General features: G+C 30.6%; 1 protein-coding gene across 15 annotated transcripts in view; it reads right to left on the bottom strand.

Annotated features, from left to right (window-relative positions):
* Window positions 1–25,836, bottom strand: part of LOC143244753 (uncharacterized) — a 145,687-nt gene that overhangs the window by 14,397 nt on the left and 105,454 nt on the right. For all 15 annotated transcript variants that reach the window (XM_076489997.1, XM_076489996.1, XM_076489990.1 and 12 more), the window contains 5 exons: window positions 19,325–19,504; window positions 18,039–18,130; window positions 12,297–12,433; window positions 11,794–11,860; window positions 3,476–3,548 (listed from right to left, as the gene is read on the bottom strand). In XM_076489997.1, coding sequence (XP_076346112.1) covers window positions 3,476–3,548; window positions 11,794–11,860; window positions 12,297–12,433; window positions 18,039–18,130; window positions 19,325–19,504 — 549 coding nt within the window. The remainder of the gene's footprint in view (window positions 1–3,475; window positions 3,549–11,793; window positions 11,861–12,296; window positions 12,434–18,038; window positions 18,131–19,324; window positions 19,505–25,836) is intronic.

A 25,836-nucleotide genomic window follows, 5' to 3' on the forward strand; every position in this document is an offset into this window, starting at 1 on the left:
AATATTGTCCATTTGACTGCACACATATCTCGTGAGTTATAATACTGCTCAAAACTGAGGTGCTCAAGTTTGGTCTGAACTTGCTTTTGTTTTTAGTCACTGAACTAAATATACTTTCACTGCCACCATTAGAATGGAAGATTGTAAGAATTCCAAGCATAGCCCTACACAGAATGTCATACTTCTGGTTGCCATTTCTATCCATAACTGTAGACAGCTGAACCCAAAACTTGTCAACATTCAACTGAAGGACAGTTTCTGAGAAAGTATCAATTTAATAGTTCAAATATTGCCCTTCCAACTTGTCAATAGTGTTGTGCTTATGTGTATTGACAAAGACAGGATACCTGTCTGTGAAGAAGCGTAGAGAAGAGAAATCTTTGCTGACTTTCAGTTTTGGATCAGCAATCTCTGCGTAAATCAAAAGTTCATCATTTAGAGAGAAATGTTTCATCATATAATTTGAAGCTGCAATATAGTATTTCTTGACACTGATGTAGAAGCTGATCAGGTCCAGGTCCTTTTCATATTTAACAATGTATTCCTTGGCAGCATTTCCAACAGAAACTGCCTCATCAGATTTGTGTAAGGATTCATTGTTGTAGTCAAGTTCAGTGATGTTGCCTTCAAGATATTCTGGCTTGAAGTATCTGACAAGTATATTTTTAACTTTTGTAATCAGTTCTATGCATAATGTGTATGCAAGGTTCTTCTCTTTGCAATATCAAATTGGCTTGCTGAAATAGAGGAATTGCAGACTGAAGAAAAAGACAAAATAACAAGTTCATTTTCTTGTCCAGAAAACTGTTAACTTATCTAACTTGCTCTGTGCATAACTTTCCTTGGTTACTTCCTTGCTAGCTTTCCTTTTCTTCTCTTTTTTCATTGATTGTCTCTTCTTTAGTTCAAGGTCAGACTGCTTAAACATATATTAAGTTATATCAGATGTTTCTTTGTCTGCTTTTGGAGCCTGTTGTCTTGTGTCCCTGTGTGGTTGGGAGGGTGTCTTGACTGTGTCCCTGTGTGGCTGAGAGGGTGTCTTGACTGTGTCCCTGTATGGCTAGAGGATATCCTGCTGTTAAAGTCTTGCTGCCTGACTGAGCTGCACATTTAGATCCTTTTGAATCTAATTTTTCCTTTTCAGAGTGAAAATACTTCTTCAATGGCTTCCATATGTCCAATATTCTGTTGAGGAACACCCCAAGTGATAGCCATCTTGTGTTAACAAGTTGTAGAATTTTTCTTGTTTCTTTGTCAGACAATCCTTGAAAGTCTTTGAAATGTTGTTTTCTGCTAGCACTTTTGTCCAGAAAATAGTAGATATCTATCAATATATCAGAAACTGGGCAGGGCAGTTCTTTGGAAGCTTTCTGGGCAGCAATATTCATGAGGTGACAGGCACAGCCCATGAAGTAAATGCTAGACTGTCATCTTGAGATATGTCCCATCACACCTTTACATATACCAGACATAACTGAGGCACTGTTTGAAGAAAAACTATGACAGTTTTCCAATGGAATTTTCCTCTTTGTCAGTTTGTGGTCCAAAAGCTTGAAAATATTCTCTTCCGTTGAAGCTTCTTTCCATTCCACCATTGTTAAAAGAGAGCAAACAATTCTTCCAAGCAAAAGGTCAAGATATCGTACAACCACTGGATACAGTTTTGAGTCATCCATGTCTGTGGATCAATCTGTGGCTAAACTGTATACACTGTTAGTAAGTATCCTTGATATCATTTTGTCATCTTCACAACCCATCCTTTGTACAATGGCTGTAGTTTTGGTTCTAGCACAGCCATATTTTTTCGCTATATCAGAGTCTGGGAACATTTTTCTGAATAGATGTCCTGCATGATTGGCTACAGCTAGGTGTAAATTTTGAGCAATGACGAATTGCGTGAACATCACTTCTGCATTTATGGTTTCATATTCTGAATTCTTACTCATAAATGCCATTATCTGCATTGTTTTTGTCTTTGCCTCAGCCTTTTGTTGGTGAGATGCTGATTTTGTCTGTCTGGAACAATCGTTTATCCCGCCACGCGCCACAGAAAAATCGATGTGACAAACTGTACAAAACGCATGACTGTCACAGACGTTTGATGCAATGACCGGATATTTTGTACTATACTCTTTCCTAAATTATTGAGTCACAGTTTTAGTTCTTTTAAATTTGCCAGAAACAAGATAATCTGGTGAACGAGGTCTCTTTTTTTCCATCTTGTGAACGATCGCATTAGTGTTTTTATGCAGCTTAGAAAACGAGAAATACTCATCTACACGAGCGCTGATTGGCTGAAAAGCACTGATGACGTAACTATGAATTCCCCCACATACCCAGTATGGAGAAGCACTGCACTCAAACTATTGGTAGATGTCGGAGATATAAATATTTTTTATTTCAAGCACGAACTTGATTATCGCAAGTAGCCATTTGGACTATGTCTTTTATTTATTATCAAAATTTATTTGTATCTCACTAGAAATTTTCTTTTCACCCCTTTCAAGCCCTGGGGGAACAATTTATCTCTTTACTTTATAGGCCTATACAATATATAATAATTTGAGAGTTGCAACAAGTCGTAATATTTGTCTGTATGAGCGTATAGTCGTAATGTATACACCAAAATCGTAATTACGCTCAAATCGTAATGGTTGGCATCTCTGAAATTATTTAAAGCCCTGAAAACAACTGTGATAACCAACAGTGTAATAAATTTTTGTACACAAGTTTGACTGGAACATGTTAAAACAAGTGAATTAAGTTCTCTATACATTTATTGTTGAAATTTATCACCAACAAGTTCCATACACCTACCACAAAGAATTGCAACCCTATAAAAACCTGACACACACACATAGCTTAAAATAAGTGAGGAGGAGTATTTGTTAGTATCACATATATTCAAACCTTGCTTGTCAGCTTCAAAATCTAAAGCTCTACCACAGGACCAATCCATGATCAAAACACAAAAGCAAAGTTTAATTTTAACAAATAACAATTTAGAATTTTATTTTCATTTTTTTTTAACCACTGTTATACTTTTGTACAAAAAAATCAACAAATCAAATGTGAAGCTGTGGTAGCAAGAACACCCCAACTCCTTCAAAGTTACAAAATGTTTTTGTAGTGTCAGCTGAGTGGTGTTCAAAAAAACATGTTCATAACTTATATTTTTAATACATAAAAGTTAAATTGGAAAGTTTGCCAATCTGGACTAAATGCCTTCATTACTACATCAATTTTAAATATGTTATGTAAATAAGTAGACATTCTATCTATATCAACCAAATTTCTGGAAAATCCCTGTGGGAGACCAACAATGATAAATCACTTCACCTGATGTGATAAGCTAACAACAATAAGTAAAGTCACTTTACCTGTTGACATATGCAAGTAACATAAATTCATTTTATAATATAAAAACTTACTTAATACTGTAAATGCAGGAATATATATACAATATAGTTTGTACCTCTCTCTCTATCAGACTGCATCTTCCTCAGGACTGAAGTTGGAGTGAAAGCTGCCATTGTAGGACTCAGACCCTGTAATAAAAAACATTAAATATGTAAACTATTTCAATAAAACATGTCAGGCTTAACATATTTAAACATTTTCTTGGTTCATATATTTTCTAACATTAACTTAATTTTCATTTCCAATGTATTCAAATTGTCTAACCCTTTCCATACAACAGGAGTGACAAAAGCAAACTGGCCTTTTACGTTTGCAAAGTGAGAATAAATATTGAGTTGCACTAAATCAGAACCAAATTTTATAAAGTTTCTAGTTTCTGTGCAAATAAATTTGCAAAATGTGATTCAATATTTCTATAGTTTTCTAAGCTTGTGAAATGTTTATATCATGAAAAACAAAATTACATCTTTTCATGTTATTTCATCTTTTACTGTTCACCAGAATGTTCCATTATATATCAATCAATTTAATGTTTGATATTCATTAATATATTTCATTTGGTGCTTTACTTTTTCTGAACTGAAGCAGCTGACTTCCAAATACACAACATACAAACACAGTATGCCTGAAAAAGAATTAATGATGATCTCAGCCTTCCAATTCAAAGGGACATCACCATTATTTTTGTTGTGATATATTTGCTAAAGGTTTGGTTAAATTTATTTCTAATATTTATAGTCTGCTTTATTATTTGGAAGAGCTGTCTAAAAATAATAATTTGGTGAAAATAAAAAAGAAAAAAGATTTGTATGGGTCATCATTGAAGACCTAACATAAATCACTTACTCAAATTTAACATTCTTACAGTTTTTTAATAGAAATATATTTCTACAGCTTTCAAACAGATAACACTATTACAAATGAAAAGACATGACCAAAAACTATTTAAAAAATCATATTAGCACTTTTTTTTTTAACAATCATTTCAAAACTTACTGTTCAAAGTGTTCACTACAACTAACTGCACAAACTCTTTCTGAAACTGACTACATTCTATTCAGCACCACTGGTTAGTACCTTTTAACTTTCTCACCACTGACTCCATGAATCACACCATCCATGTGACCCTAAAATTACCACCAGAGTTGCCATACTACAAATTTCAGTATGTTCTGTGTATCTTAATTTTTTCAAGCTTTTCATAAATATCATAAATTTTTGCAGGCAAAAAACTGGGATTATTAAGTATCTTATTTAAAATTTGTCTGTAAATAAACTGAGTAAGTATGTTGATAGCTATAAAAATGCAAAGTGATTTTCATACTGAAATAAAAATTGTATTTTCAAAATGGCTAGTATGGATATCAAAACTTTAAAATAAATTATAGAACAATGTTTTGACCTTTTTTGGTCATCTTCACATTAACAAAGAGAGTTTGCAACTTTGTTAACCTGAAAATGACCTATGAAGGTCAAAACATTGTTCTGTACTTTATTTTAATTAATTTTAACATCCATACCAGCTTTCTTTAAAATACATTTTTACTTCAAGTGGGTTTCTTGTTATCATATGATCAAAATTACTTTTCTTATCTAAAAAATTTTCATATTTGCATGATCTCAAACCTCCAAGATAACTTTTCACACACCTTCTTTCTTTTCAAAACAGTATATTTTATCTGTTATATATTTTGTCTATCCTAATTCTATACTCTTTGGTCAATTTGATGAACCCTGTAACCATCACAAAACTTTAATCCTCTCACCATGGTTAATGTAATCATGTTTGTTGACTGGCATTCAACATTTTATTGAACTACTATTTTATGAATTTATGTAACTAAATTTGATACATTTCAATATTTTACATTATTCAATTTCCTAATTTAAAAGTAAATATTAAAAAGAAATACTTGTACATCATGTCACGTGGTACATTGAATGCAGCACTGGTTCAGATTAGATGTTTGTAATGTCAAAATACAAAGTGTATAGTTTCATACAAGTTAGAAACTCAAGTTACTAATGATAAATTTTTTAATCACAATATGAAAATCACTGCACTATCAGACTGATATCGAAAGACTCAATATTTTCACAAACAAATCTTCAGTAAAAATACTTCATTAAAAATTCAAATTTTTGTTATAAAAACAATTGGAATCAATACTAACAGCTACCACATTTTGTGAAGATGCACATACAGCATTAAAAATCACAGCATAAATACTTAATGCATGAAAATGTGTATACAAACTCATTTTATACTGAACCCATCATAAAATGGTTAAGGGTTAAAAATGTAAAATAAGTTAAAGGGTTTATACAACCAATGCCAAAAACATTTCCAAGATTTATCCAACACCTCAAATTCAAATTTCCACATGTGTGTTCTAATGTATAGGGACTTTATGTATATATTAACAACAACAACAACACTGTTATTAAAAACTGACAAATATGAATGATTACGTAAGGTAAAATAAAATTAAGAAAACATGTAAATGATAAAATATTTTCACTTTTATTATAACATAATACGGATAACAGTTCTTTAGTTTTCAGCTATTAACAATAAATACCTTTTTCATAATTTCTTGCATATTATTTTTAGTTCTTTCAGTTTCAAGTCCAATTCTTCATTGAGCTTAGAAAATTCCTGAATTTTAGATTTTGCTGTCTTCCTCAGACTATTTGACTGCATTATTAGATTACACTTTTTACCTTTCTCTGCATGATCTGCTAGTTCATCTGCTTGTTTGTTAAAGTTCTTATTTATTAATCTGTAGTCTTGTTCACGTTTCTTCAACTCACCAGCATCATTCAAAATATTTTGCCCTTTCAGTCTTTACTTTTCAACCAACTTCTTTGATCCTCTAGATTAGCATTATACTTTGCTTTTGCAGATGAAGCCACAACTACTATCTTTGGGATTTATGTGTTACAAGTTATTTCAGATGAGTCTCCAATTTAATTAATAAAAGTTAATTAAATGTAGAGATATATCAAACTTATGTGTGCCAACAAGATTGATACACAGTTTTCTTTCTTAAACAAATCTATTTCAATATACAAACAATAATACAATTTATAATAATGGTATTACAAATTATGATTTATATACAAAAGTTTGACAAACAACATTGAGTCTTCTATCTGATCTGGAAATGAATATTTTATCAACAGTACATAAAGAAAAACAAATAATTTCAAGCTGATATCTGTACAGTCTACTTAATGAGTAATTAGCTATCTCTTTATATGTTGTTTCTTTTACTGAAGTTATATAATGTTTTCTTAGAAATACTAACGTCTGAAGCTGCACACTGTCTTTGTAGAAATACTAACGTCTAAAGTTAATCTGCTGAAGTCAAATGGTTTATAATGTTTAAAATCCATAAATATTCCTGATCAGATATCTGTAGTTTTCCAATTAATTAGTATTTATCACAGTTATAGTTTTTGAAATTAATAGTATACTAACTGTAGCAAACCAAACGTGTCTCTTAGCATGTCAATTTATAAACGTTAAAGCAAGGTTCTCAAAATTACAGTCTGCAACAATATTTGAAGATATGCTAGTGCTTTCATAATACATATATTGTTGATTCGTACACTCAAGAATCTTCTACAAATTTAGCAAACAGGTGGGAATTTTGCAATACACATTTAATAATATATGTTACATGCATTTCAAAATATATATTTAATAAAAACAAATATCGACATTTGAAATAAAAATATATTAGTAAGTCCATTGCAAGTTAAAGGAATATTTGAAATTCTCCCAGCTGTTTAATACAGTTCTCTACAATTCTTTAAGCCAGAAATGATCTTTCTAACCAATTTTCTCTTTCCAATGCTTTGTTTATTGAAACTCCCCATTCACTTTTAGTCAGACCATGGAATAAACCAAAGAAAGGTTTACAATATGCCAAATCTTGGCATATTCCATTTTGTACAGTACAGAGAACAGTTCATAGAAGTGCCCAAGTTTGTTTTTTTTCTCAGAATTTTCTGCTTAGGAACCTTGTCAAAAAGAAACTACCTGAATGTAGTGTGTGTTGCATCACAATCATCTATTGCAACCTTGTTATGATCACACAAGATCTTTAATATTTGCTTCATTTAAAACACACACACTAATTAGAATTTGTTGCCATCTGAGTCAGATTCAAATACTGAAAATGCTTCACCAGTGTGACCCATTGTGGCCAGGTGTTTAGGGTGCCTGACTTATAATCTGAAGCTCATAGGTTCTAATCCCCATCACATCAAATGTGCTTGCCCTTTAAACCATGGGGGTGTTATTATGTGATGATCAATCCCACTATTCCTTGGTAAAAGGGTAGCCCAAAAGTTGGCAGTGGGTGGTGAGGACTAGCTGCCTTCTCTCCAGTCTTACACTGCTAAATTAAAAATGGTAACACACATAGCCTTTTTGTAGCTTTGCATGAAATTCAAAACAATCCTCACCACTGAACACTTGATTGGTGCTTTCAATTGTAGTTTCTGTGCCACTGCTTGTGCAAATTACTTGCATGGCATCCTAAATTCCACTGCTTACAAAGATGACACTTCAGCAGTTTTCAGAGCTCACTCTACTACAATGACCACATTTATTTTATTGCCTGTCAGTTTAAGTTCTATTTTTCCAACATCAAGACAATGAATTTCCTTTGTGTCTTAATTGTTTTCTCAATTTATTCTCATTTGATGAATATTGCCATTAGCTCAATCAGTACTTCTGCCATGACCTTCAAAAATAGGAAGCCAATTCAAACTATGTCATGTAGGAACACTTACTTTTTGAATGTGCAAAGGTTTCAGCAATGGTATCATCTGCAAACATAGATTTAAACAGGTTTGACAGATCATCAAATGAATTATAGGAAACGTTTGATGCCACTGTTTTCAGTGTCAACAGTGTTTTAGCTTTCGGAACATCATTCCCTCCAACATATGAAGAAACAGAGGTTTGTCTAATTGCTGTTGATGTGTTACCAGTCTCTTCCTCCATAATCCCTGTAGTCTCTGGTTCAGGCTCTGTAAAAAGAGTCAAATTATCCATAGCATAATACTATTTATAATTATAAATAGGCAAAAGATTAAAATGTTGATTAAAGTATGGATTATTGGTGAAAAAAAAGTAGTAAACAAACAAGTAATATTAGTTGAATAAATTTCAAAATTGTGATATACATTACACATGCACATGTCCAATAAATATAATTTTAACTTGTTTATTTTTCATTCCTTTTAACTGATTTCCCATTTATTTGTTCAGTTTTTATATGTTTATAAACATCTATAAACTTTCAGTGTAGCTATACCTCTGATAGCTTCAACTTTCACAAGAATTAAAACCACAATAAAAAATTTATAAAATGTAATCCTTACTTCAGCCTACAGATAAGTGTACAAGTCACCAAAGTATTGTTAAATTTTATAAATTTGTGATTGTGGATTTAATTCTTGTTTTATAACTCTTTGTTGCAGGATCCCCACTTCTTTCTAAAATTCGTAGTGTTTGTTTACCTGTACCTTTACAAACTGGAGGATGGCTATCCATCAATTTGTATTGCATCTTTTGGGAGTAACTGAAGTTAAGAGGTATTTAAGTATGTGCATTATCCATTTTTACCATAATTATTGGAATATCAAAAGCAGATACCAACAGACCAATCAAGTACATTTTGCAGTGATAGTCTGATGAGATTAGATAGGCAGAAGAGATAAATGTTTCTATTTTACAATCTTTTGAAGTCTTATGGCAGATATGTTAGCAATTAGTTTTTGCTTATTATTTGTGTATATATATATATCCATACAGTGTATCATATCACAGGAAACCTTGGCAATATTGTACAATAATAATAACAGCGATTTTCGTGACCTTTCTGGCCTATCATTCTTTTGTGTGTGTGGTGTGCATGCGTGCGTGTGCACGTGTGTGGTGTGTATGTATAATATATAAAAACCAATATCTGAATGATTAGTTTTTTACTTAAGAATTTTGATAGTAATTTTTTGGCAACCATGGCAATACCTACTATTATGTACAGTAGTACTTAATAATAATAAATATATATTTATGTTGTTTTAATTCATTGATAAAATTAATTCTCCTAAACTAGATCACAAGAAAATTAAAATAAGCCTATGTATTCATATTGATAGTTACATAGTCATTTTGGATAAACAAAATATACACAGCAGATTTGATAAACAATTTATTTGGTTATAATTATTTTCTTACTTATTCATTAATATTATTAATTAGGAGTTTATGCAAACATCAAAATTACAAATTACTTTCATGAAAGTATGCTTACTTTTAGGTTCAGCCTTGTTTTCTGTGTCCAAATAACTGTTTTATTATACACGTTGAGCCACCATGTAGTTTCCTTTTCAACATTTCTACGTGTTTGTTTCCTTTTGTATGACTTCAGACTACCATCTGTCCCATATCTGATGCATCAAAAGATTTTTTGCACACCTCACAAAATGCATTAGACTGAGTCTTTGTCGAATCCCAGCCAATTGGTATATTGTGACTTACCTACCTATAAATCATTAAAAACACACTTTCTGCACAGTATCATAATTTTAAGTTTACTACAATATATGACCAAGGTCCAAGAAAGATCATGAAATATCAACTTAAGCACAGCACTATTTGAAATGGTTTTAATGTGCCTGCACAATGGTTGTTGAATTCGGACTAAGCACATGCAACTAATAAACTAAGAAATATCTATAGGTCTCTACTGCAAGCCTAATGGCAAGATTTCAATTAAATTTGGAACCAGTGTAGAGTTTCTGTTTAATACTGACCACAAACTTCTGAAGTACTTCTTTCAAGTTTCTACTTCTATTTCCTATGTCTATTTTACTGTTAATGGCTGAAGTAGTTACCCATGGATTGCCAAGCAATGAATTACCGCTCCTACCATTAGGTTATTTACATGACATAATATAACATATCAACAGTAAATAAGTTTGTGTTGTACAATTACCTGGACTTCTTCAGGTTTATTGTAGTTCTAGCTCTAAGAACACAGCAGGAGAGGATTTAATGGCTTGTTTATAGTACAGTAGATGCAACAAAAATTGTTTAAAGTAACAAAACCAAAATAACGGGTTCATGATATGACTCTGTACAAAGCCTTGGTCAATCTAGTACACTTGGTAGGTATTTAGATGGATATTATCATTCTCTCATAAATGCTTAATTTTTAATTATTATTCTTAAATCATAGAACAATAAATAAAAAAATGAGAAAAACAATGATTTCTAATAGTTATGATATTGCAAAATTGGTTTGTAAATTGTATTCTGGTGTTGTATTTGTTAAGCCTCTCCATCAGTTTCATTTATTCATTCTCTCATGTGAAGGCGCTGACTAGCTTTTCCACGAGTGAATGTAATTTTGTTTCACTATTTTTACCCCTGAAAACTGAGCAATAACATAAGAAGACATACTATATAACAAAAAAAAAGCTATGTGGTAATTTTTAAAAGTTTCTTTCAAATTAAGAAATTAAAATATATATTGAAATCTGATTTAGAAATTATGTTGTAATACCCATTGTACTAACAATAATTATAAAATTTCTTAATTAAATGTTGAAAATAACTTAAGACATTGTGACATGTGTCCTTACATATGTAAAAAGTGGGCTAAAGTTTTCAAAGTCACTACTATAAACATGGAGTAAACCAAATGTGCTAAAATATGATTGGACAAAATAAATATATGCAAAGGAACCAAAGAAAATCTAAAGTGCAATTTTCATATCTAGAGATAAGACAGGAATGACCATTTGGATACGTTTTAAATTTTTATTCATGAAATAAACCAATTAAATATTATATTTAATGTTTATTTAGTATAAACATGTTAAATTTTAATTTAAAAATATATTCCAAGAAAACTGAGTTGCAAGTTTCACTCTTAATGACCTAACCAATCTCATCAGCCTGGAAAGGGTTGATCTAAAATGATTTTTTTTTTCAATACTGTACACATTAAATTGAATGTTTTATGTAACTATACAATAGCTAAAAAGAACAGCAACCCCATCTTGTGATTTCTTACAAGCATAACAAATTCTCTACACAACTACAATCCACAGTCAATCTGCATAATTTTTTTGAAAACATAATGCTAAATATTCAGAAGTTCAAAAATTTAACACATTAGGCCAATAAAGGTTTATTACAGCAAGACTGCAGTACGACTATAATTACTGTCAGATGTTAAATGAATAACAAACATTAAAGCTTTATTACGTTTGTTCAAAATTTTTCTCAAAACAGATATATTTTGAGCTTTCAGTTTCATTAAATGTCTTATTTAATTACCCTACCTTTGGTGAAGAACCATTAACAATAGCAGGTTTATTTATCATAGATGGGATGCTTGGAGACTGTGTTCTAAAACAAAAATAAAATGGAAATTTTGATAATCTTGTGAAAAACAAAAACCTTCTTCAGAAGAAAACAAAACAATATGTAAAAAAAGAGAAGTTACAACTTACAGGTACAAGAAGATTTATTCTACGTTATGTAACATAAATTATGGTATAACACATACTAACTGTACTAGTACTATTTACCAGCACAAAACATTAATTGTACTGGTTTTAGAAAGAATTTTGTAGCATAATACATATTAACAGTACTTGCATTGAAGATGCTTAGTAAAATAGTAAAGTTAATGAATTGATACTGGAAGGTATTTAAGTCAACAGATTTCAGCTCTTGGGTCAACTAATACTGAGCTGAATGTACTATATAATTCTTCAATCTCACTTTGTTTTATATAATGTTACCAAATTTCAAAGACAATGAAAAATTCTAATGAATTTACCGTTGAGTTTCTTGCCGTCGTCTAAAGTTTTCTTTCTGTTCTTCTAATTTCCTCTTTATAAGAGCATTTTGCAGAATTGACTGAGTATGTACAGCAAGTTCTTGGGGTGAAGGTACACGAGGGAGTACAGCAGCAGGCTAATAAAAATACATGTAATTACCTGTGTGTCAGCAACAGGATCACAAGTCAAAAGAGAGGAAAAAAAAAACAATTGAGCAGGTTCATACAGCAAACTTCTTGAATTAAATAAAACAAAAACAGATTAAGAAATGTAAACAATAATCCATGATGATGAGAAAACCCACTTGTAGAGAAAACTATATATAAAAAAATGGCTGGTATGGATAGAGAAAGCACTACACAGAGGAGCGAACATTTCTTCAACCTTCTTTGATGACTGATAAAGGTCGAAACGTTGTTCACTCCTCTACATAATGCTTTCTCTACCCATACCAGCCATTTTTTACATATATAATTGTAAACAAATAACTGTAGAGGGGATTATGCGTGCAACCACCAAACCACAAACCGTGGCAGAGCCCACTCAGTCACATGATTTTGAACCATCCTTTCATTCCCATTTATCCTTCCAATGAGAAATATCTGCCTTCTTCAGATGGCTCAAATAAAGGTCACATTTGGAGATGGTAATAAACCATGGTAGGATGGGCTGACTAGTGGATACAGCAAAGCTGTCCAAGTACAGACCCAATTCATTCAACAGCATGTCGATACAAAGGCCAAAAGGAACAATGACAGACCATCTATTCTGAAAATGTATGGCCCTCTGAGGAAGGAAGACAACCCCAGGTGGGATGCTGTGGTAAGGACTGAATTTTTGAAGCATACAGTATAGACAGTTGGAAACACCATGAGGTATAGAGAAAGCTTTAGTAAAAGTTAAAAGTGTCATACACAAAAACTCTAAATTTTTAATAAAGTATTTCTACTAAAGCTTTGTCTATGAACTTCTGAAGCATTCACCAAATCAGTCTTACAGATATTTTTACTGAGTAAAAGGCAATTTTCATGTTAACAATAAAATTACTTATTTACCTTACACTTTTCACTTGCATAAGCTCTAGAACCTAGTTAAGTGAATTTTCAGTAAAACTTTGTATTTTATCATTTTCTATACCCTAATGCTAACTTTATCAAAATAAACAATGTATATGTGTATGCCTGCTTGGGAAGATTTTTAAATTATATTAAAATATACAAAAATGAAATTAAGAGTAAAGACATTTTAACAATGCCATTATATGCATAAGGGAAGAACAAGTGTATATATTACTATGCATTGCAAAAGGAAAGGTATTTGGAGAATAAATCTGTTATCCATCAAAGTCCCATGTCAGACAAAGGTGTTTGTGTGTTAAGGTTTTGCATGAGAATTTCAGTACCATCACCCAGCTGAGTTTTAATATTCAGCTGTGTTTTGAAAATTACCAGATCTGGCAATTGACTTGTAATTATGATCACATCATTTGACTCAGAATGTCTTGTTCCTAACCACTTACATTAGTCTTAGCAGATTACTTAACTGTTTTTATTACTTTAAATACACAGCTCTGCCCTTATATTTTATAAACTATGTGCATTCAAGTATAAAATACCACCAGAAAAAAATGTTTTGTTTGCAAAGAACAAGTTTTTGCTCTGGTATTAAATACAATGAACATTTTTTCTTCTTTGGATAAAGCATTTTGCTGGATTAATGGCCTTTATCTTTACAATTGCTACAGTTAACTTTTTCAGACCTTGTTTACTTAATTTTATAGTTTTATTGCTGTAGTTCATACCCACTTGAGTAGTAATCCTCCCATTAAAAGCAATAAGATAACACTGTAGGTCATTAGCACATACTGGAAACATCACAAACAAGGTGTGACTAACATGATCTAACTTACTTTTTCCTGTAAGTTACTTCTTGAAATAAAAATCAATATAGATTTCAAATTATCCATTTTAGAACAAAACAAAACCTGTTAGGTACTACAATATAAAAGGAAAAACTAGCATATTTTAATTGACTTTGTAAATAAGTTTAAAAAAAATAACCATACCACAATGCTGTAAGCCAAAAAATTACCTTTTCAGCTGATTATAAGGATGTCTATCAAAGAAAGACATAGTATATGACAAATTTGATTAAGGTTAAAAAAAAAAAAAGGAAGAAGCTTCACTAGTGGTTGTTACAAATAGTTATATTTTATCAATTTAAGGTTCATACTTTAAACAGTGGCCTATCAATACATGTAGTTGTTGTTTTTAATTTAAATTAAGTTTCAGCAAATGTTTTTGATGTTAAAAGAATCCAAAGGGGTAAATAGAAATTCAGATGTTAAGTGATATGGAACAGTGATGATTGAGAATTTTTCTCAATGGCTTATTTTTGAAATTAATCATTACTGATACACTGTTTAAATTCCTTTGTGTGCAGGTCACAGTCAGCATTACTGAGTTACATTCAAATTTTAATTAAATCCATTTACTATCAATGTAGTTTAACAAAACTGGTATCATCAAATACAATTAAAGATTTTATATAAACCAAGTTATTATTCTTTTATTTTGAAAGAAACTTCTGAAACAAACAATTTAAACATAAAAGGTTAAATTATAATAATGAGTTTCACAACTGCCAACACTACAAGAAAAAGATTCTATTATTCTCCCCTCTGAAAGAAGCTATGCTACTTTCCAAGTTTATTCATTGCTGAACAATTTTTTTTTTTCTAGACTTTAATGGCATGCTTATAACCACTTGAAAGAGCAGATTTCTTAGTATATTTCCCATGGATTATCTATAATCTCATATATTGATAACTACAAAGATGTACAATCACCATGTACATTCTTGGAAACTGTCACCCCCACTACTTGGCTAGTTTTTTTTAAACTTAAGGGAGTTTGATAAACTGTTAAAATGTGTTTAGGTCTTGCTTTTATATTTTGGATAATTATATATCATTTGTGTTTTAAATTTTATATATGAAAAGTTTAATGATTTTTAAACATTGTTACATGCTTCATCTCACTGTACAAGTCTTTCTTAACAAGAAATGTGCAAAATATATTCTGCTGGAGGCTAAACTGTCTCTGCTGATAACATTATATTGCCAACGGGTACCTGTTGAAGTGTGTCAACATGAAGAATAAAAGATAAAGAATTTGAAAGGAAAACAAAACACTGAAAATAAATTAAGTGAAAAGGCAAAGACATGATATTGTGCATATGACCAAAAAAGATACTTTAAGATTATGTAATGAAGAAATGAAAGGTAAACATTTAATTTTAAACATTTCATTGTATTTTACACTGATGATAATGCTAGAAGTAGTGATATGGTAGAGAAAAGGGAAATTATATATAAAAATTCTTACCTTTAAAAAAAACACTTTTGATATACATTTAGAAGTTCTATAAATTATGCAAGTAAAATGTGAAAAACTGTATGATAAGAAATTGCATTTCAATACCTAACATGAAAGTCACTTCACAGGTGAAGTATTCAAAGTCCAAATAAAGTGAAAATAACTAAAAAAAAGGGTCAAAAAGAAAATTAAATATTTTTCTAAAATACATAATATTAAGAAAGTTCTTGTTAAGTTTCAAACAATTTCATTCACTAGTTTTATTTCTGGAATGAAATATTATAAGAGCAACATTACCTACTTGCAATATAAGTAGTTGGTAGTCATAGGGCAAACCTTTTGACAAATGCATACTCTAAGTTTCTTTCTGTGCATATCACTGAATTTTTCTGAGCTACATCAAAGTTTAGTTAACCTTACTATCAATGTATGCTAATGAAATTAGCATTATGATTATCATAATTCAAAGACTTGTATTAACAAAGTTTTAATTTCTTTATTTCAAAAGATCTCTTTGGAAAAAATACTTATACTTCAGTTGTCAAGCAATACATGAGCAATCAGAAATTTTAACTTTTTACCTCTATTACATATACAATGCACGTGTATTGTCTAGGCATAAAACTAAGACTCAGAGCTATTTTCCCCATTCTTAAAATTCTTTGCGTAAAACCAGAAAACACAAAAAATAAATACCTCAACCAACATCCTCGGTCATATCAAGATTCTTCAGTTAAACTTGAGACTTGCACACGTTCTTATCTGGCATGCAGTATTCATTATCAAGTACATCAAACTCCTTTTAGCACTGTTGTCATTTTTGTCCTCATTAGCACTTAGTGTTGTTTCTTAACTAAATATACATCAGCTACATAGTTAACTTGTATTTAGGTTTTACTTTTATAAATTAATTATGTATTATATATTTTTGAAAGATTTAATAATTTCATACTCTAAACTTCATCTGAGTTTGCATTAATGTTTTATGTGGGTGCAAAAACATTTTGCCAAAGGCTTACATACCTCTACCAAAGATACACAATCCACGTGTTTTAAAATAATGTATTCAAAGCAAGTTAAACATATAAAAATTCTTTGCACTGAAGGATATTACAATTTTACCTAAAACTATAAATAATTTTCTTTTCTTGTCAAAAGAAAACATGCCAATTCAATTACTTTAGAATCCAACTGACAAGATGAAAGTTGTTTTTTTTTCTACACTGCAATAAATTCACTTATGTTACACTCTGAATTATCATAGTTGTAGCTTGTATAAATGTCTTCGTTTCATTATTGCATACATCACAAAACTTATCTACAGTCTGGGATGAACTAAATGTAGACATTAATTTTGTTTCAGAAGCATTTTCAACTTTACTGTTTGGTAGCTGTAGTATGGGAAAGAAAGCACTATTTATTTGACAAGCTGCATTCTTCAGTAGCTTTGCAAGTTAGTCCATTAACATGTGCCAAGATGAGTAATAAACAGGTGATTTTATGTTGAGTACAAAAATATTTTTTGATCCTACAGTTTTCAAATTTCATTTGCATAACCTCTAAAACATTGAAAGTTTTTTAAAGATAATTGCTTTTATTTTTCATTTTCTCTGCCATATCACTAACTATAGCCTTTATCATCAATGTACATTGGAAAGAAATGTTTAAAATTAAGAAATTAAAATAAATACATACCTTTTAGCTGTTAATCAAATAACCTTAAAATTTCTTCTATCAGATATATGTGCATAATTTCATATCTTTACCTTTTCATTTACAGTTTATATTGAATACTTTCTTTTTATTTCTTGTTCTTCATCATTTATTATTCATGTCAACAAGTGTTTACAACCTATGTTATATCATCATCAGCAGAGATATGGTGAAGGAAGAGGTGAATTACCTTCAATTTATCAAGATCCATGGTCTATGAGTGGAATTTAAATTATGATGTTTTGTATGTGTTTTTCAGTCTTTCTAAGCTATGTTCTTTTTAAAATATAGTCCAATTTGTTTGTTGATGCAGGTTTTTTTCCAAGTCCTTATTGTTGAGGAAAATGTTTGAGACTTGTTAATAGTTTGAATGTACTTAATTACAGTATAAAAATAGCCTTTTTAGTAAAAACAGTTATAAAACCATTATTTGTGTACATGATACTTATGATCTTTAACAAAATCTTACCAATTTTTAAGAAAATACATAAGAAATCTCAAACTTATTGCATGTGTTGTTATACAAGTGAAATATGCAACTCAATTTCCACAAATCACATGAGCCCATGCAAAAACATTAGAGTGCATTAGTGTGTTGAAAGAGTAATAAAGTATCCATAATTTCATTAATAAACAAAATAGTTTCCTTACCTGTACTTGTAAAGTACTTGCTCTCCTAGATGTTTGTGAAGGATGTACTGGTGCTGGAGCATGACTCAGTAGAGGTGGTTGTTGCCCAAACACTGCACCAACACAATAATCAATATACAAGGTAGTGATGTGATAGTGTTTAAACTATTTTACATGATACATAGCATGTTTAAATACCTTATTCTAATGTGTATGTCTTCTGCACTTTAAGATTCTGTATTTTTAATTACAATTGGGTTTTCCTCTATACTGGACGTTGCACTCATAGATGTCTACCCTCCCTAAGATAATGATACAGTAACATACAGTTTCAGATTCAAAGGATTATTACTGTAATATTTGCTGATTGAGTTGATGTTGTCTAAACAGTACAGTTGACCAATACTGTGACAGAATGAAGGTTATGGAGTGGCATGTCAACTGGATAAAGAAAGTTAGTTTATCTATTTAATTAAAGCCCACATTCTTGAACCAGTTCTACTAAGAGTGTAAGTGTTTTCTAAAAGCAAAGACACATCAGGCTATATACAGTATCCACCTACAGGAATCAAACTCCTGCTTATGGCATTGTAAATTGAAAGACTTACCACTGTACCCCTATGGGATTTCTAGTAAGAGATCATCAAGTGAAGACACTTTAAAATATCATGTTTCAGCTCTAAATAGATTAATCCTGAATGAAAAAAAAGATGTGAAGCTAAATACACTCCAGTAGAACTGAATGTGATTCTACCAGCACAATAGTTTGTTGATTTACTCATATTTGTCTAGTTCCATTATTTTACACCTTTAGAAACCGAAACAAAATATTAAATACATAACACTCTCTTATTCCTTGATCAAATCTGGTGTTATCAGTGAAATTACTTATGACAGTTTTTGGGAAATAAGTTTTATCTGAAAATACCAGAACTAATAAAATTTTCTAATTTAATCCCATGAATTCAATGTTGGGGATTTTATTCTTTTAATGTTATCAATACCAGGTTCTTGTCCCATTAGATTTCACTTTCAGGCTAAGTATGTTAATTTTTTGCCTTTCAATCATTAAACAAGAAAATGTAAGAGCTAATTGTAGAATAAATTGGAAAGTTTCATAAAAAGTTGTTTTTGATGCAATACTTGAAAATAAATTATCCGAGTTGCATTAAAGACATTTACTATTTTTTATAATTGAGTTATTTTTATTTAAAGAAGCACAAGCTTAAGTGATTTCAGACTCATCATGAAGCAATTTTATTTCTAAAACACTATCGTAAAAAAACCAATACAGATTAAAGCCATACCAAGAGGAGATGGAATGCGACCTTGTCCTGTTTGTAATGAAGGAGACTGACATGGACTATGTCTGTTAGGCACTCCAAGGCTCTGAAGATTAGACCCACAAGGCTGCTGTTGCTGAGGCAGAGAAGGACATTTTTGTAAAGTGGAGAAAAACTCTCTCTGCTGTCTCTGGTCAATCACAGCTGGTAAAAGTGTAATGAAGTCAAAACTTAATATTTTATTACTTCTGGAACATGTTGTTTTTATATTTTTTGAAAGAGGTTATTTAAAATGTGCTTCTCCAAAATCTGTAAATAAGTTTAACTCCAGGGAAAGTATTTCCCAATTTATAAGCAAGAACCACATAATTAGTTAGATTAAGTAAAAGTTAGAGCACTTTTATTATTTCTCTGAAATAAACTTAAGCTAATGTCAAATATTAACTACATATAACAGATTAAATATATCCATATTAATACTTATATAACTTTCAAAAAACAATGATAAAACTTTTTTTTGCAGACTGAAACACTAACTACAATATAGTACAAGAGACTGAAGCCAACTTTTCATTTAAAGGTTTAATGAATCTTTATCATTATGAAATAATTTCAAAATAATGAAAGCAAGATTAAGTGACTGGTTAAAATAAGAATTAATACCTCTGGTATTTAAGACAACTTCATAACATTTTAAACCCAGAAATTATAATAGTACTATGACAGTCCATATGACATATAGCTAAACAGAAGTGTCTCACCATGGTGTGGATAATACTAAATGCTTTATTTAATGCAATGAGCAGATATACTTAGAACATGTAGGTCCAGTTACAAATCTGCATTACAATAAAAAGTTGATATCAACATGATGGTACACTTAACAGAATTGTATTACAAGAAGCTAACATTATAAGCATGATGGTCAATTTAATTAAACTGTCATACAACAAGTAGTTACAGTATAAAAACAATGGTCCACTTGACCAACTTATAAGTTATGGCATAAAAACAAATGCACACTTAACCAGTCTGGAATATAACTAGAAGCTGCAGTATTAACATGATGTTTGCTATCATATCAGTTTCACCATGATGCCACATTCTAAACTATTTCTATCACTGACATACCAAGCAGAAAATTAAGTTTTAACACATAAAATGAGACATTTGACAGGTCAACCATGCTCAGTATTTTACTTTTTTGCAGAACTTAGTCAGTGTAATCCTCCCAGTCCATGGTGAAAGAATTAACTGTGTGCCTCACACATCAACCATGCATTTGATATAATAACTTTTAATATGTTTGATGTACTATCATAAAATTTTTCAGATTTTTACTAACCTTAAAAGTTTTTATTGACAGAAAATCAGAATTTAAAGTATTTAATTGAAGCTTTCTCTGTGAACAAAGTGTAAAGTGACTTTTAACTTATGATTAAAAAGAATTTTATTCATCTGAAAATTATCAAAATGTCATTTCCATTATCTCAAAAACGTTCTAAAAAATATTCAACTTTTTTACTAAAACTTCATATTTTTTTCTTACTTTCTCTACTATAATAGTATATTTAATTCTGATGCAAAGTATAATGAAAAAGTTTGAAAAAGACAAAATAAAAATAGTGTTATATCATTTTAATGTTAATCACAATGTTCCAAAGTACTTTTCTTGGTTTTCTGCTTCTAGCTTTTCATATCTATTTCCTATGTTTATTTTACTGTTAGTGGCTGAAGTAGAAACCAGCCAAAGAAAAAGCAATGAATCACCACTTCTGACTTTACTGTTTATATGACACCATAACAGACACTGACAGTACTAATAAGCAGATGTTTTCCACAGAGCTTATTGTAATCTTAGTTTTCAGAACAAATTGGTAGAGGCTTTGCCAGCTTGATTACAGTAAAGTGTTTGCAACAAAAATTGTTTGAAGTGCTAAAAGTGTGAGAAAATATTTATGGCTCTGTAAAAAAAAAAAAAAAAAGAAATCAAATAAACGAGGTAGATATTTGGATATTTGCCTCCCAGCAAGTATATATATTATTACTACTAGCCAATTACCTGTGGCACCAGTAATTGATAAGGATGACAGTGCATTGTGACAAGAAGCAATCTGGCAGCCTTGTACAGCAATCTCTATTGAATTCCTTTTTCTTTCTTCCTGTCCAAAGACAAAAACATGCCAAGGACAAAAGACATTTACTTGGCTATTTGCAAGCAATATGCTAATTAATGGTAACACTTGCCTATAGCCTCAAGAGCTTGCACCTTTCCTTATCATACACCACCATTCATTTGGTAGGGTTCACTTTAAGTGTTCTTTTTTTTTGAAGTTCTGAAAAATACTTTTTTCTAGAATACAATTTTTCTCAAAAAAAGATACAAAGTTGGAAGGGTAAAATAAATCACAAAAATTAAGACAATATAAACTGAATAAATAAATTACAGAATATCTAAAATGCTAATTCTTTTACATTGTTTTACCTTTCACTTTATGTTACTTAATAATGAATTGAGTGGCAGGCAGAGAGTTGCTAATTCTTCATTATCTGGGCTTACAACTGGCTATGGTAAATTTCTCACTTACCCTGCCACAAGTGTAGGTAGATTAACCTTTACGCTTTACCAACAATGACACTGATCACGTATCTTGTAATCACCAACAATGACATTGATACACTACAATTTTATCAGTTACTGTATTATTAGAACATACTCAAATTTTCTTTTCAAATTCCCAAAGTGACAAATATATAAAATATAATATCACACAAATAAAAGCAAACAAAATAAAACAACAAACTACCAACTACATCTACAAACTAAATTAATGTGGACAAATAGGTTGGGTTGAGTGTTTTGAGAAAAACTATATTCAGTAAAATTCAACCATTTTTTCTCATCTCAAAATGCACCACCAAAAAATTGGAAATGATGTTTCATGATATCATACATGGCACCCTGCATGTTTGTAAACTTTACGAGCATTTTTCCAAGTGTTTCTCAATTTCTGGCTATAAATGATAGTTTTTTGCTTAAATAATCAGTAGATACTTGAAAACCTGATAATACAGAACTGTTTCTGGTGCTGTTCATTGCTTTATAACTCTATAAATGTTGATTCTGTATAAAACCTCTTCACCTTAGTTTTGCTCCATTACATGCAGCAGATTTAGCTGAAAATTTTTTTTCTGTCCATTTAAATAGATAAAGTTCTCTGTGACAGGTAATAGACATGAAATGGGAAAAATCATGACTCCTGTTGCAAATCTACTTGCACACAGAATAAACACTTCATGAAGTTAGTGGTTGCACATTACATGATAAAAACATTTTTCCAGTATCATACATATAAGCAAGAGTTTCATTATTGCACAATTTACTCAAAAATGCTCAATCTTTTGTCATGTTTCTTGAAACATAGAACAATACATACAAAATATGTAAAAAATAATGATCTGTGGTACTTACAATGTTACATTTATTTGTACTCCCTGCATCAGATTTGCTAAGCTTTATTCAGGGGTAATATAAATTAATTTCTGTAGATTTCAAAATTTAATTTAAAAAAACAAACAAAGAAAAATGTAAAATTACTACTTTATTGCACATAAAAATCACTAATTTATCTGGCTTTCTAACAAAGCTAGATATGAATTTAAAAAATCTTATTTCTGTTCAAAACAACAACCTTGGCAACACACTTCAACATTTTCAGCAAAACTTCTGCTTTTCACTTCAAGCCAATTAAAAAGGATTGGTAGATTTTTGTGGCTTGGAATGTGCTCTTCCTATTGGTTATACATATGTAATTGAGAGAAGTAAATGTGAGCAGACAAAAGGTTTCAAAAGAACAGTGGGAGAGGCAAATTAAAAACAAAGTGAGATTCTTATCTTCAGTGTCTTAAATTTGAGTTTCTACTTTGTTAACCACTATAGACATTGTATGATAGCCACAACAAAATATAAACTGAGCAATAAAAAAAATGTCATGTGATAACACACAAAGAGATACTTAGCTTTAATTTTTTTTCAAATTTTGAAATTAAAAGATATCATCTAAACTTTGAGTAATGAACTGTTTAACTACATTTTAGAAATAACTAAAACATCATAACATGCACACTTTGATCTGTCTGTAGTGTTAACTTTTTTTGCAACAAGCTCAGTATAATATATAAGTCTGTCAACACATTTGACAATGTTAAGTATTTGCACTGTAACTTTTGACACAGCATGCATTTTTTCACAAATTTGGTAGATTTTTAGTAAAGAATACAAGTCTTTTGCATATGAAAAATGAGATTTTTTAAATAAATATTTTTACTAAAGACTTGTTTAATACATAGAATTTTTTCCATTACTTCTCCAAGTGCAAAGTGAGTTCATGTTATGATTAAAAAACTACTCTTCATCCCAAAAATTGCAAAAGTTATTTGTGTAATCTCGAAGACCTCCTAAATATATTTCATTGAGACTTTATATTTTATGTTATTTTCTATACCTCAACTATTTAGGGTCTGTCAACTAACCACTCTTTGTACCATCATAAAAAAAATGAAATAAATATAAATTATTCTTTTTTTCATGCTAGAATAACTATATAACATGAAAATATACATGTTAAATATAAGTAACTTAAGTTTCACAAATGCTATATATTTATATACATTTTTCATTACATTGATCTTCCAGTCATGCTTAGCTAACATTCCATAACTCAGTGATGCAGTGCAGTGATGCAGTTATCAAACTAACCTTTAGTCTTCTCTGTCTTGGCTGTGTTTTAGTGGATTAGTATTTTGGTTAAAATAATAAACAACAAATAAAAAAGTAACATGGGTTGCTCAGCCTTTGAAACGTTTTACATGTGGAGGATATCGAACAATTTTTATTTTTAGGTTTTACATATACACACACACACACACAGAGTTGAATAACCAAAAAATCATAAATAACTATACTGATACCATAGAATTCTGCTATAATTCATTAAGCTTAGTAACTGAAATGTATTTAGATTTTAAAAACTGAAACTTCAAGCAGACTAAAGACCCAACCTACCTTCTAGAAGTTTTGGTTTGAAAGAATGTGGTAGCCTTTTCACAAAATTAAAATGACTGAGAAAACCACTAAGCTGTTGACTGGCTATTCACATCATATATTGAAGTAAGTTTATATAAGGGACCATTTCAATAACAAAATGATATTGAAATGTATCACATATATGTACTGTTCATTTAGTAGTAGAGGACCTAGCATTAGAGATTGTAACCAAATATCACAGATCAATGTTTGAGGATTTAATTTTGGAAGTAATGAAGATGGTAAACAAAATATGCTTGGGTACCACTCATGAAAATGTGGGCTAACTATGCTGTAGGATAAAATCCAAGATGGCCATCACAAAAACTTATTTTGGCATATCTCTGCTCCTACATATGTTACAAATGCATTTTTTGTGTCTAAGTGTACATTTTCAAGGTATGCAAATTCAATTCCAACACTAGATAAGTGCAATTTTTAACAGAAGCTAGGAGAGACCAATATCCAAAATTGTTTCCATAAAAATTGAAATAATCTTATAGTACATTTATTTACAAGTGACATGCATGTTATATTCATCTAAGCAATACTCCTGATTTTAAAATATTTACTATATTCAAACAATAGAGGGATAAAATGTTTTTATCAGGAAAACTTATTTTCTATCAAGGATGGTCTAGTAATGAACATCACAATCATACTCATCATCTTCATCATCAGTCAGTTTTTCAGACTCCACAGGGCCATCAGTAGCTGCTTATTGGATATGCAAGGCATGGAAGTTCCTTAGAAGGGCTGTTTACGAATACCTTATAAATATGCAAGTACCATTTTCCAAGAATCCACCCATGGTTCAAAGAAGATGAACCAGCATTACCAAAGTTCAAAAGTAAATATGTCCGATAGTTTATCTTCCTCATTTTAAAGCCATGTTACACTGTCTGGTGGAAATCTGAGTGTGATTTTTTTGTTTTCTTGCTTGAGCATTATCCAGAGTCATACTATTCTTATCATCACAAGTGAAGCGTATCATATACACAGCCATGTCATCAAGAATCTGTCATGTAATTGGAATGTTGAATTCATTTCTGAGCAACACTTGAAAATGCTGCTTATTTATTGTACTGTGAAATAGATCCTGAGAAACATTGGATAAAGGAAATCTGAATAAAGCTCTGATGAACACTTTGTGGAACCTTCAGTGAATCCTGAACTGCTCCTTTAAAGATGACACTCACCATCTTCAGTTGTAAATGAAAAACCATACCAGTCAATCACAAGCACAACTAGAATTGGAGCTTAAATAACTGTCATTCTCTGAGCTTGTGACCACCCTTCATCTTATTCTGAAATAAACAATCTTGTCCACCAGTGAGTTATGTCATACAAATGGAAATATGTCAGTCTCCACTCTGACAATACATGGGATATTACTCATACAGACAGTCATACCACCTACCACATGCTTCAATATTCAATGTATTAATTC

This window comes from Tachypleus tridentatus, chromosome 2 (assembly GCF_004210375.1).
Source record: "Tachypleus tridentatus isolate NWPU-2018 chromosome 2, ASM421037v1, whole genome shotgun sequence".
In the NCBI taxonomy this organism is placed as follows: domain Eukaryota; kingdom Metazoa; phylum Arthropoda; class Merostomata; order Xiphosura; family Limulidae; genus Tachypleus; species Tachypleus tridentatus.